Source organism: Mesoplodon mirus (assembly GCF_964341445.2).
Source record: "Mesoplodon mirus genome assembly, chromosome: 1".
Classification (NCBI taxonomy): domain Eukaryota; kingdom Metazoa; phylum Chordata; class Mammalia; order Artiodactyla; family Ziphiidae; genus Mesoplodon; species Mesoplodon mirus.
In genome coordinates this window covers 220,122,402-220,143,551 of record NC_138976.1, presented here as the reverse complement: position 1 = coordinate 220,143,551, position 21,150 = coordinate 220,122,402, and the positions used below count along the sequence as shown (strand labels likewise).

General features: G+C 44.2%; 1 protein-coding gene across 1 annotated transcript in view; it reads right to left on the bottom strand.

Moving 5' to 3' along the window:
- DOCK5 (dedicator of cytokinesis 5) overlaps positions 1-21,150 on the bottom strand; it is a 215,655-nt gene that overhangs the window by 56,641 nt on the left and 137,864 nt on the right. The window contains exons 19-28 of the mRNA XM_082624873.1: positions 19,112-19,209; positions 18,830-18,919; positions 17,266-17,366; positions 15,143-15,277; positions 10,346-10,457; positions 8,279-8,349; positions 7,572-7,678; positions 5,215-5,351; positions 3,185-3,280; positions 319-417 (exon numbers count right to left, since the gene is read on the bottom strand). Coding sequence (XP_082480999.1) covers positions 319-417; positions 3,185-3,280; positions 5,215-5,351; positions 7,572-7,678; positions 8,279-8,349; positions 10,346-10,457; positions 15,143-15,277; positions 17,266-17,366; positions 18,830-18,919; positions 19,112-19,209 — 1,046 coding nt within the window. The remainder of the gene's footprint in view (positions 1-318; positions 418-3,184; positions 3,281-5,214; positions 5,352-7,571; positions 7,679-8,278; positions 8,350-10,345; positions 10,458-15,142; positions 15,278-17,265; positions 17,367-18,829; positions 18,920-19,111; positions 19,210-21,150) is intronic.

Sequence of the window (21,150 nt, the reverse complement as noted above, 5' to 3'; positions counted from 1 at the left end):
CCAGGGCATGGGTGACTACTGTCCCTGAAAATGAGACACTGTCCTCTGCTGAGAGCAAAAGAGGTCACCCAAATGTTTCTAAATATGGGCTCTCTCTAAATCCAAGAGACGTAGGTGGCTGCGTGAGGACCTCCTGGTATATGGACTGTACTCTTCTTCAAATCCTGTGGCAGAGAAAAACTCTCCCTCTTGTAATCCCTGTGGAAAGCGCCACGGCACTCGGAGGTGTGTGGGAAGAGAACCCTAGACTCATGATGCTCAGTTCTGCCAAAATACGAGAAGTCTTAAAGTTACCAGGATCCAATGAAGACAACTTACAATAATGTCTTGTCTGGTCTTGAAAGTGCTGATGTAGTGACTGTAGTGGCTCTCGTCCATCTGCCGCAGGATGGCAATCATGCAAGCAATGAAACTCCCCTGGAAGGAGACCGAAAACACAAATCCCAGCTCCTTAGACCACCAACTGACGAAGCAAGATTTGGGTGCATGTACTTTGGTTTTCCCCACCCAATTAACTATGCAGGGACCCCAGCACGCTGGAAACATACTGCATTCTAAAGGTCCAAAGGCATGTGCTTTGCAGTTTCTGCTAAAAATAAGGTCCTTCCAGGTTTGAGTGAAGCAGTGTGGAGGGCTTCACTCATCCTATGAATAGCCATGACCTCTGAAATCCTGTAGGCCAGGGGATACTGACTGTAAGATCTCAGCTAGATGACTAGTTAAGCTATAACAACTTGCAGACCCTGAGTTGCTTGTTGAGACCGAGGTATAATAGAGACATCCAGGGAGAAACGTCCAAAGTATTTAGATCATTTAAATAAATTTGAGCTTGGAGGAAAGCGAAGAGGAAAAAGAGAGGTCGTAAAACCGACTGGACGAGCAGAAGAGAGGCTAGGAGAGCTCCCTGCTGGACCACTTCCATGTCATTCCACCAGCTCTAGAATCCTTTGGCCAGTGATTCCTAGCATGTTATGCTGTGTAATTGTGGACCTGGTTTGAAGAAAGGGATCGGATAATTAGATGGTTACCATCATTTCCATTGTTGAGGCCAGGAATTACATATTCAACTTGCTTTCCCCTAGTCCAACCATATTTGAGCCACAGACTTAATTTTCTAGCCAGAGGGCAAGTATCTAAGGTAGTATCCTCTTGTATTCATATAGTTATGAAAACAACACAAATTTAAGTGAACTTGGCACAGAGGAGATGAAAATACAGCTAGCTGTTCCTGGGATGGAGAGAATAACTTCCTAAACACAAAAACAGTGAAATACTATCCATGTACACCTCTCTCTGAATGAATGTCTGTCTTAGGTCTCTTTTGTTTAAAAAAGTTTATTTTTCTAATTATAAAGCGATGTAAATTTATTGTATTAAGGCTTTGATATATATTGCCAAACCGGCATATAGTTTGCATTACCATCAGCACCTAACACTATTTGTTTCTCCAGGCCTTTGCCAAGTGTTTGTCCAAATTTTACCCTTTCAGGAAAGCCTGTTTTTTATTCTGGCTGCACCACGCGGCTTGTGGGATTCTAGTTCCCTGACCAGGGATCGAACCTGGGTCCCTGGCAGTGAAAGTGTGGAGTCCTAACCACTGGACTGCCAGGGAAGACCCAGGAAAGCCATTCTTAATCAGCTTACATAAATTGTAACTCTTCTACCCTAACTCCCCTTATCCCACTCATTTTTTTCTCCATAGCACTTATAGCCTTCTAATACTCTGCCATTTATTTTTTTGTTAATGTTCTTGCTAGAATGTAAGCTTCTCTAAGGTAAGTGATTACTGTCTGTTTTGTTTCCTGATATACCCCCAGCATCTAGAACAGTGGCTGGCTTACAGTAGTTTCTTAATACATATCTGTTGAATAAATGGTTTTTATTTACCACAGCAATTTGGGATAGTTCTTTTTCTCTGTCCTCTGATTAAAATCTAATCAGAGATTTTAGCATCACAAAAGATGCACCTTTAGTAAAACATGCTTCATCTTAATGATGATACAACTCGGCCTTTCAACAGTTATCTCTGGTCTCAATCACACTTTTTATCTGACATTTAATAGACATAACAGGCGGAGAATAAGAGGCCAGGGCAACACTGGCATTTCTAACTGCATGCTAATCCCAAGTTCTTTAAACGGTTTTTCCTTGAATCACAAGGGCTGGATGGTACCACAGGGCACCAATTTATAAGCACACTAAATATCACGGGGAATATGATGCGAAGGGGAAAACTGACTTTATCAGAATTCCTCTCATGGTGACTACAGTGCATAGTTGGGAACATAACTTGGTGAGCTGCTGGGGGTGGGCATGGCTGACAGCATGCAAGGCGCTGCCTCCAGGCTGGTTGCCCAGGGCCAAAGCCCACCTCAGTCACCTGGTGGTTGTGTAACCTTGCTCAGGTTTTTGCACGTTTCCTCATTTGCAAAATGGAGATTAGTGTGACTTTCAATGAAATATAAAGTGCTTAAGATCGTTTCTAGCACACACACAAAAATGAGTTAACAGTGACTACTACCGTTATCATCACGCTGGCTGGACATACTGATACCGTTACTGTTATTCTAACAAAGGCAGATCCACACAAAGCATGCGTACATTGAGAATTACAACTGAACTGCTTGAGACAATAGAGGAAATGCTAAATGTAGTCAGCTAAACCCCTAATTTTCTGCTCACCAAGGCTCATATTTTCCTGAAATAAAATATTAAGCAAATATTTAAAGAGCATTAGGTTGAATGGGTCCCAAGTTCTCAGTCCACCTAGGGTGCCTGCACATCTCAGTGGGTCTCTGCTTTAATATATTATAAGAGGCTTTTGCTTCACCTTCCATATGAGCAATACTCCTTATGATTTGTATTGGCGAGATCCTTTAAAATTTTCCATTTGCCTCCCCTACCTCCCTGGTGGATAATTTTCCCTCAAGAGAAAATCAGCATCAGATTTACTCACAGTTATAACGAAGAGTCACTCATCCAGGGCGGGCTGTAAAGTTCTAGACCCCATTCATTTCCCGAGGGAGCTATGCCACCCAGCCCGCAGCGCACACTGGAAACTGGGATGGGAGGGGCCTACGTGAATTTGGTCTCAAGACACTGCTCCCCAAAGCCCCCCAGTGGGCAGGTGGGATGGGACACTAAGAAGCTGTGGTGGCTGTGTGGTCCCCTGGGCGACACTCACGATGTGGGGAGACTGTCGGCTCATCCCAATCACGGTCCGGTTGATCCTTCTCAGCAGCCGTTCCATTATCAGCTGTACGTGCAGCGCCGTGGGACCCTGAAGGGGAAACAAAGGGATGGACACCACTTCTTCTGATTCAGCTTCACTTTTAAAGAAACCTTGGATTGCTGAGAGTTCTCTTTAACTCTCATTCTGGCTCTTCAGTACAAAGCAATCTCTTGTCCAAAAGGGGGAAACATTGTCACAGAACGATTCATAATGTTATTAAGGAATCTGCTGAACATAATTGGTTCTAACATTTAAAAGATGAACGTGGAGATGCAGGGGAAGAAAGCTTCTCTAATGATCCAGGTCATCTGGGCTCGCTGAGAGCTCCCTGGAGCCAGCAACTCAACAGTTTATGGGGACTCCCACTAGCACGAGGTACTCGGTCCTGATGCTGAGTAGATCAGGTTACACAGGACAATTTGGCACATGAGTGGGAAGCAAAAGGCGAAAACATGAAGTTCTTGCTACCTCCTCTCTAGGATGTAAAAAAACGAGAAACTCAAGTCAAGGAGATTGTTATGGACTGATCATTCGCATTCAAAATTCCTGTGTTGAAGCTCTAACCCCTAACGTGATGGTATTTGGAGATGGGGCTTTTGGAGATAGATAATCAGGTCATGAAGGCAGGGCCTGGGACTGCTAGGTTACTATCCTTTATAAGGAGAGACACCTGAGAGCTTGCCCTACCAAGGAAAGGCCGTGTGAGGACACAACGAGAAGGTGGCCATCTGCAGGACAGGAAGAGGGCCTCACCAGGACCCAACCATGCAGGCACCCTGACCTTGAACTTCCAAGCCCCAAGAACTATGAGAAATAAATTTCTGTTGTTTAATCCACCCAGGCTGCAGTATTTTGTTTCGGCAGCTCGAGCAGACTAAGACGGGGATTTACTATTCTGACTCTGTCATGTGTGACCATGAGCAATTATTTAACTTTGTGGAGCTTCCATTTTCATAGCTGCGAGAAAAAAAAGAAAAGGTCCTGTACAGGAATTAGCTGGGCTGATGCACCCAACAGTGCCTCATGAATGCTCAGTCTTTCTTTCTCCTCCTTTTTTTTCTTGTGGTTTGATGCTATACTCCTTCAGCTCCAACTTATCAATATTCAAGTTGCCTTTTCAAAGCCTTTACCCACTATTGCTTCTTGACAGATATTCGAATCTCCTGCTTAATGCTTCAAACAACTAGATCACTGCTACTTATGTAATTTTATTAAAACACCAAGTATCGTTAGCGTCCCCTCTCTCCCACCCTTCCTTCTTTCCTTCCTTGCTTTTTATTATTTCTCTGCTTGCTTCCTATTTCTTTAAATGAAAGTGATTCATAACACCTGCCTCTCTGTAGGAACATGGGTGCCGTGTAGCCATCATGGCGGGTAGCGACTATGGTTTGTCTTCGACTGGAAACATTCTGCAAAGTTCTCCAGTCTCTTGAGTGGAGGTTATGACAGGTCTATCTCTAGAACATGGAAAATCCAGGCAGTGTGGCCCCAGGTTTTTTTGAGGGGGAGGAGATGAGGTGAGATTAAAAAAGAAAAAAACCACATCATTTCTACTAGGCTCCAGAAGGAAGGATCAGTTTCAGAGAGAACATAAAATGAGAACTTCTCAGAAGCTCCGGTACATCTACAATAGTGCTGTCAGGTATCGGAGGTATAAGAGGGTAGAGGTTTCTACCTAACAAGTCTAAACAGTGCTCTGGATCTGAAAAGTCCTCAGCAGGATCTCAGTGATGGGCAAACTGGGCCAATCAGGAACATCAGCCAGTAGCAGCCCCAGCAGTTAGGTGGATCTCCCTGGACCTAGATTTGCATGACAGATTCTAGTCAGAAGAAGCCTCTCTAAACACCTCTAAAATGGGTGCAGCCTGCCCCAGTGCCCAGGTTCTCAACTGCCTGGGACTAGCAGAGCCGTGCAGTGGTTCCTGTCCCAGGCCATGGGACCAGTGTACGCTCTGCTCTGCATCAGCAGCTCTTTGACTCACCACATCCTTCCTGTCCAGAACTTCCAGGAGGTAGCTCAGAAGCTGCGAGCTGGCTTCATGGTCAGGCTTGCTGGAGTTGTCGTCTAATTGGCCGCTGAGCTGGTCTATCAGCAGAGGCAACAACACGTCTCTGCACTCTGAGGGGGAAAATGCAGACCACTCACCAGCTGTAGGAGCGCCCCCCCAACTGCCTGGCTCCTTCCTGCAACTCCCTCTCTGCCTGACCCCCCAGCTCCCAGCTCTGCACTCAGCCCTGCAGGGGCTCCTCCAGGCCACTGAGGAGCATGTGGTTTTAGGCACGGAATGTTAGCCCTGTACCTTGACCTTAAAAACAAAGAAAATCCCACCTATTGTGGGTCCATGTAGGCAAATGTTTAAAGTATTTAACAATTTCTTTAGCTTTAAAAAAAAAAAAAGGCCAACTTGGGAATTCCCCGGCAGTCCAGTGGTTAGGACTCCGTGCTTCCACTGCAGGGGGCACGGGTTCTATCCCTGGTCAGGAAAGTAAGATCCCGCAAGCTGCACAGTGCACCCCCCCCCCAAAAAAAAGCTAACTTGATACTTGCAAGCTAAGTAATATGAAACTAATAAACTAAGCAAGGTATAGGATTTTAATTTTTTTGAAACGTTTCACTTAATGGAGAAAATGTACTCGAAAATTTCTATAAATACTGAGCTCCATCAGCACATCTCAGTGTTTCACAGACATTCTGTTCATACTTTCGCAGGCACGTGGACTTCATAAAGTAAGGTATTATCTTCCTTCTGAGATCTTCACATGATAAAATATCATTCTGATGAGTCCAGACATTCTGGGCACTAACAGAAACGACTGTGACTGGTGATAATACTTCCTCTGTTGGAATCTTCCAGGGCATCCTTGCTCTTCTGCTCAAAGAACGCATCTTTATTGTCTCATTTATGGTTTATGCATCCTTCGAGGCAGAGGGAATCACAGCGTAGTAAGAGGTTGACTAGTATTAAGTTTTCCACTTAAGAGCGCTCACTAGCTTTCTGCACTCCCCCTGACTGGGTCCTTGGAACAGCTGAAATGTCTAAGCACAAATTCTGAGGCTCAGAAAAGGTCAGAGCCAAAAGACATGCTGATATGATCTAGTTCAAGTCCATCCTTCCACAGAAACAGAAGCTGAGACTTAGAGAAGGGCCCTCATTCGTCCAAAGTTACATAACTAGCCAGGGGCAAGGCTAGAAGGGTTCTCCCACCAACAACCCCCTAAACTTTTCCTATTTCTGAGGTGTCCTGCCAGTCCTCAGACCCTCCAGCCAATACACACAGCATGAGTCACCCTTTGGGGCTCCCTGACCTGGTGGTGGCTTCAAAAGAAACTCTCACAGCTGCCCCACCCTACCAAGTCTTGGGTTTACTGGGAAAGAACCAGGTATTGGACCTCTTTCCCATGTCAACTTTGGGACAGGAACACAGTGATTTCCACCTGGTGGCTATGTGCTTGACTCTAATTACAAAATGAAGAGTCTTTTGTCAGTGTAAGAGTGTTCTCCTCTCTGCTCCTAGCAGTATGATGGTAGTCTGGCTCTCCTACAGCTCCTCACAAAACCTCTCTGATTTATAGTGATTGCCAATTTCCATGGTGTAATCCTTCTGCCACGGTCACTCTTCAGCCACTAAGATGACGTGACTGGGCATGGAGTCGAGAAGAGATGTGCATGACCAGCTCCGCTGAGCCAGTATAAGTGGCATGCAGTCCATCACTGCCCTACAGCATCATGGCATCACTGCCTGCCCCAGCCCCTGGTTACTGACGTTATACTCTAAGTCAAAGGAGATGCATTTGTTTAAAAGGACCGTCTTTACTGCTTGTCTATTACTTTATGGGGTTCCTATTTTGAGGACAAAGTTTGCTAATTAATGAAACACGACTTCAAATTAAAGATTAAAGAACACATGGGGGCTTCCCTGGTGGCGCAGTGGTTGAGAGTCCGCCTGCCGATGCAGGGGACACGGGTTCGTGCCCCAGTCTGGGAGGATCCCACGTGCTGCGGAGCAGCTGGGCCCGTGAGTCATGGCCGCTGGGTCTGCGTGTCTGGAGTCTGTGCTCCGCAACAGGAGAGGCCACAACGGTGAGAGGCCCGCGTACCGCAAAAAAAATAAAAATAAAAACAAGAAAGAACACATGATTTTGCTTTTTCAGGAACTATGGGAATGCTGAACTGATTTCACCTTCTCCTTAAAACTGGTTTCCCAGGAGGTCCTCAAGTACCAGCAAACGATTGGCAAGGACATTATTGACATTTAAAAAAAAAAAAAAAGGCAGTGTTGGCTGAAGAAGACAGAAGACTGGGATTTCTGTAAGCAGCAGTTTTTGGTGGAGACTCACCCGACTGCCGGAAAAGATGGCTCTCTACTATCTTGGTCATGCAGTTCAGTTTCTGGCGAACTAACTGGTTGTCGGGAATGCTCTGAATGAACTTGCAGAAGAGCACGCTGCAAGAGAAACCCCAGTAGTCACTGTTTTTATTCTGCCAAGTTCAAGGGAGCGTTACGCTCTTCCCCTCTACTGGGAAATTATTTGCGCGTGGACAGGTTTACCTGGAATTCTCTCCACAATGACCTGAGAGTCTGTCTCTAGGAAGCAAAGGAGAAGCTGTATTCTGTTCTCACTCCAGGGCTCAGCCCGGGAGCTAAGTCAGCCTCAACTGGCAAATTAGTCAGGTCCATCACTGCTTGGCAGACCTACCTTCACCCTCAATTTCTGCAGAAGTCTTTTCGGGCTACCTCCACCCCAGTGTCAATCACCATCTGACTCAGCATTTCGGGGGTACTTAGGTATAGGGCTGGAAGCATATTATTATGTACTTTTTTCTGTAGTTAATTTTACGTCTGTGTGTCTTGTTTCCCTGGAGAGAGTGCAAAACTCTCTGAGGGACTGGCTTTGTGTCTTCTTTTATGGCTTCCACAGAACTGAGCACAAAAAGGTGTTCGGTCAATACGTGTTAGAAGAATCACAGCATGTGTAGCCGCCTAAGCTCAAGCCAGCAGGGGAGCTGCTTCTCTGTTAAGAAACAAAAGTTTTTGGCTATTTACCTGAGCTCAACTGGATCGAACACGAGTTTGACGTCATTAATGATGCTAGGAAGGTACTTCAAGGCTGCCCCCTGCAAGAAAAACACCGAAGGCATATTCAGTTGCCAAGCAGGACAAATACAGAATTTCCTGCTTGATCCCAGGAAGAAACGACTGATGCTGGGATCCTGAACAGGGAACTGGACACAGACACTCTCGCAATGAAGAAGAAAGCTGATGTTGCTCTACACGATCTCCCAAGATCTTTTTCCTGAAAAGTCCAGAGGCACAGCTTTCTGCCCTCACCACCCAAGAGCCACTGTCCATTTAGAATTCAGTTTTCTACCCAAGGAAGTAGTTAAAATCTTGACATCTCCCTCACAAGGTCGCCCTAGAGAGCAAAAAATAAAGCTCGAACTTGAGTCTTTAGGGATTACATATTTTACCTCAAAAAACTGATAATGATGAAGAGGATGGGGACGATGGGCTTCTGGGAGGAAGGAGAGCCCTAAGAATAAAGCCTGTTGCTTGAATCATCATCAGGATCAACTGTCTGAATTCACAGGGTCCAGAAATGCCATTCAAGAGACGTCTAAAAGGGTAGTTGGTCATCTTTGGTGAAACGTCCATTTAGGTCTTCTGCCCATTTTTTGATTGGGGTGTTTGTTTTTCTGATATTGAGTTGTATGCGCTGTCTGTATATTTTGGAAATGAACCCCTTGTTGGTCGCACTGTTTGCAAATATTTTCTCCTAGTCTGTGGGTTATCTTTTCATTTTCTTTATGGTTTCCTTTGCTGTGAAAAAGCTTTTAAGTTTGATTAGGTCCCATTTGTTTATTTTTGCTTTTATTTCTTTTGCCTTGGGAGACTGATCTAAGAATTTATTGCTACAATTTATGTCAGAATGTTTGGGCTATGTTCTCTTCTAGGAGTTTTACGGTGTCATAGATTATATTTAGGTCTTTAAAAAAGGCACATGAAAAGATGCTCAACATCGCTAATTATTAGAGAAAACCAAATCAAAGCTACAATGAGGTATGACCTCACACCGGTCAGAATGGCCATGATCAAAGAGTTTACAAATAATAAATGCTGGAGAGGACGTGGAGAAAAGCGAACCCTCTTACACTGTTGGTGGGAATGTAAATTGGTGGAGCCAATTTTTATGGAAAACAGTACGGAGGTCCCTTAAAAAACTAAAAATAGAGTTACCATATGATCCAGCAATCCTAATCCTGGGCATATATCCAGAAAAGATGAAAACTCTAATTTAAAAGATACAGACACCCCAATGTTCAGAGCAGCACTATTTACAATAGCCAGGACATGGAAGCGACCTAAATGTCCATTGACAGGTGAATGGATAAAGATGTGGTATATATACACAATAGAACACTCCAGAGCAGTAAAAAAGAATGAAATAATGCCATGTGCAGCAACGTGGATAGACCCAGAGATTATCATACTAAGCAAAGTCAGGAAGAGAAAGACAAATACCATATGATATCACTTATACGTGGAATCTAAAAAATAATACAAATAAATTTATTTATAAAACAGAAACAGACTCACAGACATAGAAAACAACCTCATGGTTACTAAAGGGGAAGAGAAGGGAGGGATAAATTAGGAGGATGAGATTAACAGATATACACCACGGTGTATAAAATAGATAAACAACAAGGATTTACTGTATAGCACAGGGAACTATATTCGATATCTTGTAATAACTTATAATGAAAAGAATTTAATATATATATATATATACACACACACATATATATATTTGAATCACTTTGCTGTACACCAGGAACTAACACAGTATTGTATATCAAATGACTTCAAAAAAAATTAAATAAATAAATAAATAAATAAATAGCTTGTCTTTGGCAAACCAACATTTGAAAATACAAATGTACATAAAAGTTAAAACAAAGGGATTTCCCGTTACTTTCTATAAGTCATTCTAAAATTAACAAGTTTTCCACGAACTAACTAGGATTAATTTTCTTTTATGTCCCACCATGGCCAGTTCTATGTTGCCCCAGAACATCCTCACCGACAGCATTAAGAGTTACTCAAGCTGACCTTGATCTTGACAGCTTCCTCCAGAGGCCTGTCCATCAGCATATTGAAAGAGAGAAATAACTGGCGGATTGAATTACTAAATTCATCTCCATCTTCACTTTGGCCATAAAATCTTCAGAGAAAAAAGAGAAGGCGGGAAAAAAAAAAAAAAAGAGAAGGGGGTCAGATTCTCCATCTTTAAAAGAAGTTTTCCAACAGATCTGTTGCCTACACAATGCTGGAGGCCCGTGCCTCACTGGTCACCTCTTTACCCATGCCCAGAGGAGTCACACGTGCTCTTAGGTGGTTCAGGAAGGGGCCCAGTAGCTGGGAAGTTATCCCCACCTGGACAAAAGGAAGGTAGCGATTTGTACGTAGAGTCCTACAACAGAGCTCTCCCACTGGCCCCCTGAAGCTGTCTGAAGGCCAGTCTTGGTGATGTCCTCCATCCTAGTGGCGTGTGGGCATTTCTGGCACAGAGCGGGGAATGGCTGGAAGCAGCTTTGCCTCAAGTAGCAGATAAGTCCTGCATGCAAACCTACCATCCTCAGCTCATTAGCAGAATGTCCAGCAAGCAGCGGACTCCCCGCCCAGCTACCTTCCCTGACAGCCCAGTCCTGCCACCTCCACACCTCCCCTCCTGCCACTCCCTCCTCTTCTAATCTTTGTGTCTAATCCCTCTGCCATTTGAATCATTCTGTCTCACCGCAACAAGCCCTGATCATTTGCGTTCAAGTTTCAGACAAGGGGTAGAGAAGCTGCTCAACCCAGAAACGTTCTGAGCCCAACCCAGTCTGCAAGTCCAGTTAGCATCCTTCTATCCACTGAACTGGCCATGCTGGTGCCGACCTGCCTCTAGGACAGGGTCCTCCCAGGACACGGGCTGCCGTAGTCTTTGCTTATTCGTGCTTGTTTGATTAAAGTACGCTATCAACTGAAAGGTTGGTTCTTTCTCATAAGTAGAATTCAGAAGGTCTTTGGTCTATTTCTCAGAAACACAAAAGTTCCCAAATTGTAGTCCAAGTGCATTTACACTGGGTGGCAATCTTACCACCAACTGTCAAGAGTAGGGATGGTTTGAACTTAGAATTTTATACACACACTCAAATACATACCTACACGCATATACATATTTACATTAGTCTCCTCCGTTCACCTACAACTTATATGGTACTCATGGAATATGAACTTCTCAGAAAATTATTCAATCAGAGGGTTTCTGCTAATCCTCAATTCATCCATTTTGCAGAACTTAGAAAAGAACTTTATTTGCAATTTAGTCCACAAAGTATATCAAAATTAACATACCCAGAACAGAACTCACTTGATTTTCCTGTTCATCTTTAAATAGCCCACGTCTTGGCAAACAGCACCCCAAACCTAGAAGTTATTGACAGTTCTTCCCTTTCTCCCATTCTCCCACCAAATCTAACAGCAAGTCCTATTATCTCTTCCTGCTAAATCAGTCCACTCTCTGCATCTCCTCAGACAGAGCCACCATATCTCACATCTGAGCTATAACAGCCTATTAAGTGGTCACCCAGGTTTCACTCTTAACCCCTGATAATCCACTTTCCACTCAAGAGGTGAGATGATTATGTAAAATGTAAGCCAGATTCCACTACTTCTCTAACTGAAACCCTTCAGTGGCTTCCCATGACACCTGGAATGAAATCCGAACTCCTGGTTGTGACCTGGAAGGCCCCCATCACGCACCTGCCTGCCAGGCTCCGTCCTCCCATTCCCAGTCTCCACGGTCCAGCAACATTGGCTTCTCTTGATTCTTTAGCTGTTCCTGCTCACTGCACTTCTCTTCCCTGAGATCTTCAGAGGCCATCTCCTCATCTTTCAGTCTCAACTCAAACCCCAGCTCCTGGAGAGGCCTCTCCCACTAGCTCAGCTCAGGGAGCCTTCCCTGGTCACTGTCACATCAACATCTTCCCTCCTAGCTCTTATCCATCTGAGATGATCTTGTGGGTTTCTTTCTTTATTATATGCCTCCCTGGCCTCGATGTAACCCACAAGCACCATCAGAGCAGGAACCTTGTCTCATCTGCTAGATCCCCAGATCTCGGGCTAGGAGGGAAGGCGTTGATATGACAGTGACCAGAGAAGGTTGTTTGAGCTGAGCTGGTGGGAGAGGCCTCTCGGGAACTGGCATCTGAGTTGAGGCTGAAAGATGAGGAGGTGGCCTCTGAAGATCTCAGGGGAGAGAAGTGCAGTGAGCAGGAACAGCTAAGGCAAGCGCCCTGGGGGGGCACCGAAGGGTGTGTGGGAGGAATCAAGAGAAGCCAATATTGCTGGAGGGCCTAGAACAACACCTGGCACCCTATCGCTGTGACTTTAAAAAAGGGACTAATATGACTGAGCTTCTCAATGTCCTATTGTGTCTATCAAATCCGAGCAATCAGAGAATGCAGACTACCAGACTCTCTATCCCAGATCAAGCTCTTCTTTAGAATGAGAAAACATCAGGGGGAAAAATAACCGCAAACAGGCCATTAGGGACCAAGTTCAACACAGCCACTCTCTTAGTTCATCTCATGGGTTAATTCACTTGGCTTTTCCATTGTTACCATGCAATCTGACGGTGAAAATGATGGCCCAGATGCAACGCAACATCATGAAGGGTAAAAGAGATAGTGGATCGTAAGTGGACAATATTTTAAAATTTTCCTCAATTAAGGTTTTTTCTTTTTATGTTTTTTTGTTTGTTTGGCCATGCCCCGTGGCATGCAGGATCTTAGTTCCCCAACCAGGGATCGAACCCGTGCCCCCTGCAGTGGAAGCACAGAGTCTTAACCACTGGACTGCCAGGGAAGTCCCTCTTTCTATGTTTTTATGAGGATCTTTATTGCTGGACATCAGGGTTTGCTATACAAATTTTTAGGTAAGGGAATGTTCCCTCTGTAGGACACCCTAACTGAATATGTGGAAATTCAACATAATTACAAAACACAAAGATCCAACTATAAAAGACCCCCTGGAGAGAAGCGGAGACTACAGAGGCTGTGTATATGCTCTGAGTTGGGTGAACACTGCCTGCTTCTACTAGGGAAGGAGGAGCTGTCATTCGTCCAACTCAACTTTTAAGTCACTGAACATGTTTAAAAACCATAAAAATGTACAAATTCATTGTAGAAACTTTAAAAATGCAGAAAGGAGGGCTTCCCTGGTGGCACAGTGGTTGAGAGTCCGCCTGCCAATGCAGGGGACACGGGTTTGTGCCCCGGTCCGGGAGGATCCCACATGCCGCGGAGCAGCTAGGCCCGTGAGCCATGGCTGCTGAGCCTGTGCATCCGGAGCCTGTGCTCCGCAACGGGAGAGGCCACAACAGTGAGAGGCCCTCGTACCGCAAAAAAAAAAAAAAAAAAAAGCAGAAAGGAGAAAAACTAAACCACCTTAAAGCCCTCTTATCTACAGTTTACTCATATCTAACCAGTGTCCAATCCTGAAATATTTTTGAAATGAGATCAGATTACACTTATGTCTTCTACCTTAGTTTTATTATTTAAGAACCTATCAGGGTTATCCTACCTCGTTAACATACCCTACATTTGAAAGGGCTGAATGTACATACTTTAACATTCCTTTTTGTTTATACCTGATGGATTTTTTTCCATTAGATAGATTTTTAGATGGGGTTATTACTGGACAAATGTGATATCTTCCTTTGCTCTGTGTGTGTGTGTGTGTTTGATTTTTATTCACAGTGCCAAATTTCTGTCCTTAAGAATTTATCTTCCTATCAGCAATAGAACACAGGGCCAATTTTTGTCCAATCTCACCAAAGGATAAAGATTTTTCATCGTTAAATGTGCAGGTAAAGATGGTGTGTGTGTATTGCATTTTAATAGTATAAATTTCTTTTTAAATTTGAGCATTTGAAGTTTTCTTTTGTAAATTATGTTTTTATTTTGTAGTAAGGATATTTACCATTTTTAGTTGATTTTTAAGAGCCTTTAATTAGTAAATCTACTGACCTTTGAACTGTACTATAAGTTATAAGCTTTTTTTCCATGTTAATTGTTTGCCTTTAATTTTATGATTTTTTTAAAAACACAAAGTTAAAAAAATACACATGCTCAAATCACAGGCTTGAAATCCTCTTACCTACAGCTTTACTGGTGTTAACATATTAGCACGTTATCTATCTAGTTTCCAAACCTGCCTTAGAAAAATATTTTAACAGTTTGGAAATCCAGCTATTATTAAAGGGTAGAGATGGCACTGGAGTTGTGGGCATTCCCAGAAAAGTTATTTCCTCAATCTTGACTTCTATTGTTTTTGATGGAACGATTATTCTAGAAATCCAAACCGGGAATTATCGTATCTCTGGGGCTTAGTTTTCCCAGGTACCTAAGCCTGGTGTCAGCAAAGAAGCACACATCTCAGGAAACACCTCCTCCAAACAATTGTCACTACTGTCCATCTACTCCCAACAACAGCTCACGATCCTAGATGTATACACCCAACATCATCATGAAGCCCGTTGCTGTATTAAATACAATCTCATCACAGGAACCTGACTTCCTAGTTACTGTCACCAACAAAGACTTTCAGTAAGTTGCACATTGTAGTCACCTGCATCCCTAAGTCCTGCTGTCACTACTGCCCTAGAAATTCTGCTGATCCAGAAGGACGTCACATGAACCTTCTTTAACGGTTGCGTAGTCCACCCTCACCTTCACCCTGAAGTTCTGAAATTTGGCAGTTCCATGACCCAGCTGCTCACAGCTGAACATGAGCATAAGGATTAAGGAAAACTATGGGAAGAGAGGATGGACAGCGTCAACACTGCATTACAGTCACCATTACCTCAAGTAGAGTACTCTAGATTGGATGATGAACCTAAACAAGTACTTTAAGGCTTTCAAAGAAGCAAAACGCAATTCCGTCTTGCTGCAGTCATCTGCATTCGCCACGTAAAAGTTCAGTACCTTGGAGAGTTTCCTGAAAAGGACAAGAAGAAGAAAAATGTCAATGGGGCAAAGTGGTACTCTGGGGTTTGGGGTATGCTATATAGAAGGGAACTTGGCCTCCTGGGGAAGTAGAAATCACAACTATAGGAATTATTTCTTCTAGGATATGCCCTGAACAGGGACGTTAACTCCTTCGTAGTTTAGTTTTCTCATTGCGGTCTAGGCTTGGAGCTTCCCTTCTGCTTAGAAATAAGGGATGATTTCTTTCCCTTTGCAGGACTTTAAAAAATGATCAAGAAATCAAAGAGTTGAAGGGACTCGAATCATGAGTATATTTTAATCTCTAGCATGCTATACAGACATGTTCAGGTGTTTCTGTAAGGGAGGGACTGTCTGCCAAAGGTAGTCACCTTCAAAGCAGTCTAATTCCCTCCAGTCTGCCCCAGCTGTTTGGGATCCATAAACTGGAGCCAGATGGAAACTTTACTGAGTGTGGGAAGAAGAGGAACCCATGGTTCTGAGCATCTGAACACATGAAACTGCTCTGGGATTTTTAGGTTGTTCTCTGTGTCGTTCCAGAGTCTTTGGACTAGGCGTTGTCGTAACCTTGGGCGATCTCTCATTTTTGAGGGCACTGATATTTTGAACTTTCCTTCTGGGAATCTCTGAGTTTTCCTAATATTAAGAAAAATTCACAGGAATCATGTGGAATTGATCCATTCTTGCAAATAAACCCAGATTACCAGAAACACACCACCTGGAGTGTTGCGTCTGGCTCTGTGTAATAAAGACCCAATGATAGGATTTCATCTCTTGTAGCTGCTGCCGACTTAGAAAGTGAAGCTATAGGGTGGAAAGAGCCCTATCCCTGGTGTATCTGCTGCTTCCCACAACCCAGGGGGCATTACATCCATTGTGTTAATTGGGGATTATGCTACATGACACCTCTTCTAGGTCACTTATGTTTTATTACATTTCTGGACCTTTATGCAAATAAAACTGAGAACTTTCTTGTTTAGTTCAGAAAAAGCCACGAGGGATCAATAATCTGAATGACAGAACAGGTCAGCAGCCCTTGGCATGACCTGGCATAAGCCACTGTCAGAAAGATCTTTGCCATCTCAACTCTGTTCCAGTCACTGTCACCTCGCTCTGCACAAAAACCAGAATGCAAGGCGCGGGGTGACAGGCCACATCCAAGGGCATGAGGAGCTGAGCGCTGCAAGGCAAAGCTCAGAGTGAGCATTAGTCAGGGGCTCACAAACCAAAGACAGAAAGAAGGCTGCACTTTGGGGGCTTCTCTGGTGGCGCAGTGGTTGAGAGTCCGCCTGCCGATGCAGGGGACACGGGTTCGTGCCCCGGTCTGGGAGGATCCCATATGCTGCGGAGCGGCTGGGCCCGTGAGCCATGGCCGCTGAGCCTGCGCGTCCGGAGCGGGTGTTCCGCAACGGGAAAGGCCACAACAGTGAGAGGCCCGTGTACCGCAAAAAAAAAAGAAGGCTACACTTTGGAAAAGGTGGAGACCATCCCCTCTTACGTAAAAGAAAAAAAAATTAAATCTTCTCATAACCTGTAAGTAATAAATTCTACAAAGTACTTGCGGTGTACAGTTGAGGGAATGACCCTCAGTTCTATCACATGTCGTCCTGCTTCATCCTCTGTTTGATCCCACGGGGGCCTCATGCCGATCCCGCTGACACCCACCTCCGAAGATCCTGGATTGGGTCCCCCGTCCTGCACTGTGCTCCTAACAGCTTCAACGCCTCACCTATAGGTGCTCTGGATTCTTAAAGAAGTACAGCCTTATCTCTTCCGTAACTTCTCAGAAAGCAGGGCCTGAATGTAATCCCTTTGCCATGGTTAGAATAGTTAGATGGTTCCCACTTTCCCCGGGGTAGCTTGGAACAAGGTTCGAGGCAAGGGTACTCAGCTCACATCCCTCTGGTTTCTCAGCAACCTGGTCCCAAGAGCACAAACCCGACCATCCAGCCACAAGCCCTGCCCAGGCCTGGCACTTACACATAGGCCAGAGTGGCACTGAAGTGCTTGTAAATGTAGGTCTCCAGGACGGGGTTGAAATGCTGGAACTTGATGTCGCCTATCAGTGAAATAATAAACACCTGCCAAAGGTGAAAAACATAAATAGCAGCATAGCACAACCCCCGGCATTCTGTCAACAAGCTGGGGCTGAACGTCTGGAGCCTTCTTTTCCTTCTTGATCATTATGGGAGCATTCCCATGGTACTATTCCAGAGCTGAGGTCAAGTCTTGGGGTTTCTTTTTATTTAATACAACAGAGAGAGACGATTAAGTGTCAGGCACTGTGCTAAATGCTGTGAGGAAACCAGTACAAGCCAGCACCCCTAGCCTCGGAGAGCTGACGGCCTCAGAGAGAGGGCAGTGCACAGGTAACCAAGTCGGGGAAGAAAATGGGATGAGAGGGGGAAGGGTGTGGGGAAGGGTTTCCCATGGGAAGAGTAAGCACTAACCCAAGGGTGCAGCTAATGAAATACTCCAGGAAATGCTCCAGGACATCTGTCTCCTCAGTGCAGTGTGGGTGCCCCTAATAACTGAAGTCACCAGACTTTTGAGTCTCAATTTTCTGCTTATGTTAACTCTTGTCACTACCGGACACAGAATCTACTGATACAAATAACCACTTTGCACCTACTTGTGATAGAACAGAGCAAAAGAAGGGGCACCTGGGACTTCCACACATGCCCTCCCATGGGAATCTATCTCCAGACCTTCTCCCATGGAGTCATTACCATAGACTCTCTTGCCCATAAACCTGGCCAGGTGTGATCGCAGCTGGGGGCATTTCTCTCTTTGTCTTATATCCTTAAGTGTCAACATCCTAAACTCTTCTTGAGTCTACCAGTCTCTCCAAGTTGATGAATGACCTGAAGCTGCAATTTACCTTCCTCCTTCTTTGCTGCAACATTCAGGGAAAACTCTGCCCTGAACTTTAACCCCAACAATCAGAAAACGATGCTTAGTTTGGATGTGTCAGCTTCGCCACTCCACTGCCATCTCTGACCTTCCCAGAGTCCGATATCCCCTCTCCTTCTTTGGATTTCCAGTCTTGGAATGGGTTGCATGTTTTAGTACTTTGTGTGACCATTTGAATTGTCTGCTGAGTTGTGTATTGTACGTAATGAGACCAAGACTCATCTCTGACTTGCAAATTCACTCTCCCGGGCAAGAACGCACAAGGACACGCATACACAACAAACCACCATCGTCTTTGTTAACGGTACCTCCTGGTTTAGGACCAGACAATTTTAAAGCGAGTTAAAGGGATTCCTGATTTCAAATGTAATAAAACAGCTTGTTTTCCCTAATGAGAAGGAGAAAGCTTATCAAAAGGGAAGATATAACAGGACACAAAGCCATAAACGTCTTGACTCTAAGTCAATTGTATCTAATGTTACTTGTGGGAATGTAGCCTCGAGAAATCCTCAGAGAAATGTATACAAATACATATGCAGGAGCCTACGCATCACCATTATTTATAATACTGAACTATCAAAAACAACACAGTTGTGAGAACAAACACTAGATAATATGTGTAACTGCTTACCAGTGCATCAAACACAAGGAAGTCATATGTTTCATCGTCTGACATTTCCATCATTATGTTAAAAAGTGCGTCTAGCGTATCTTGCAAAAACTGAAGATAAGAAAAACAGAGAGGGGATAATTAGATTTCAACAGAATAGGTTTAAAAATAGCATTTTCCTAAAAGTAGGCACAACTGCTTCCCAATTTAGACAAGTTTTATGTTTACACTCATCGGTTTAATTTAAAACATTGAACTAAGGATGCAGTGGCTGTGGTCCTAACTGTGAACATATAAACGTACCTTGACAATTTCTCCTCCATCCACCTCCATTAACTTCTTTAAGTTGTGTTTAATGTTCTGAGGGTTCGAACGCCAATTCAACAAGCCTAACAGGTCAACTAGGAAGAACAACCACAAACCATAAACGTTAGACACGGATTAGCAGAGCAACGCACACCATTTCAGGACACAGTGACAGAGCTCTCTAGAAGAGATCATTGCCCCTAACGGTGGCGAATACCTTACACAGTCTTTTAGTTTACTGCCTCCTACCTAAAGCAGAGAAAACCTTGGGGTCTTCTTTCCTTCTTCAGAGGAAATAAACCAACCATGAGGGCTTCCCTGGTGGCACAGTGGTTGAGAGTCCGCCTGCCGATGCAGGGGACACAAGTTGGTGCCCCGGTCCAGGAAGAGCCCACATGCCGCGGAGCGGCTGGGCCCGTGAGCCATGGCCGCTGAGCCTGCACGTCCGGAGCCTGTGCTCCGCAATGGGAGAGGCCACAACAGTGAGAGGCCCGTGTACCGCAAAAAAAAAAAAAAAAAAAATCCCACGAATGTACAAAAACATAAAATGATGCCCGAATAGAACTCACGTCTCTCATCTAAGACATCACAGCCTTACCGATGAAACACTTAAATAACCTTCCTACCTTTAATTTGCTGCATTGCTTAATTTGTCCCTTGTCACTACGTGTGTCTCGGTGGATGCAGAGGGGGAAATAAAAACTTATATATGTGCATTGATTCATTTAAATATCATATCCACACTGTAGAGCAGACTTTATTTTTTACCTTAAAAGAATTTTTTGGGGCTTCCCTGGTGGCGCAGTGGTTGAGAGTCCGCCTGCCGATGCAGGGGACACGGGTTCGTGCCCCGATCCCGGAAGATCCCACATGCCGCGGAGCGGCTGGGCCCGCGAGCCATGGCCGCGGAGCCTGTGTGTCCGGAGCCTGTGCTCCGCAACGGGAGAGGCTACAACAGTGAGAGGCCCGCGTACAGCAAAAAAAAAAAATAATAAAAATAAAAAAATAAAATAAAAAAAAAAAAAAGAATTTTTTTTATATTGAAGTATAGTTGATTTACAATGTTGTATTAGTTTCAGGTGCACAGCCAAGTGACTTAGTTATACATATACAAATATCTATTCTTTTTCAGACTCTATTTCTCATATAGATTATTACAGAGTATTGAGTAGAGTTCCCTGTGCTATACAGTAGGACTTTGTTGGTTATCTGTTTTATATGTAGTAGTGTGTATATGTTAATCCCAACCTCCTAATTTATCCCTCCCCCTGACCTTCCCCCTTTGGTAACCATAGAGCAGATTTTATTTGTTCCATTTTTGAGATGAGGAAACTGAGGTTTTGTGAAATTAAATTACTTGTCTTAGGTCACACAACTGCCAGGGAGCGGTATGAATGGAATTAAATGAGATTTATCTGATTCCCAAAAACCATGTCCTTGCTACAGTCATACTGCCTCCACAGAGTTCTTCAAAGAAATAAACAGACGAGTAGATCAGATGGTTTGCTATCTTGAAAAGAAGGCAGAACAGATGAATGGTCCTTAAGGTAAGTCTGGGACAAAAGTCTTGAGGTGTTTTTGGATTTAAAAAATGCAGAGGGCTTCCCTGGTGGCGCAGTGGTTGAGAGTCCACCTGCCGATGCAGGGGACACGGGTTCGTGCCCCGGTCCGGGAAGATCCCACATGCCGCGGAGCGGCTGAGCCCATGAGCCATGGCCACTGGGCCTGCGCGTCCGGAGCCTGTGCTCCGCAACGGGAGAGGCCACAGCAGTGAGGCCCGCGTATCGCAAAAAAAAAATAAATAAAAATAAAAAATGCAGAATTTGGGATCTTTAAGTCCCTTTCAGCTTTAATGAATGTCTAGATAGTAAAAGTGAAATAACAGGGAAACAAAGCAGGCAGCTGGACTGTTACTACTTTATCATTTTGTTTAGTGCATCATTTTACTATTTACAGAGCATTATCTAGTAAAAGTAGCAATATGTACTTTTTAATCAATGGATTTGTATAAATATATATTTATAAGTGGCTGAAAA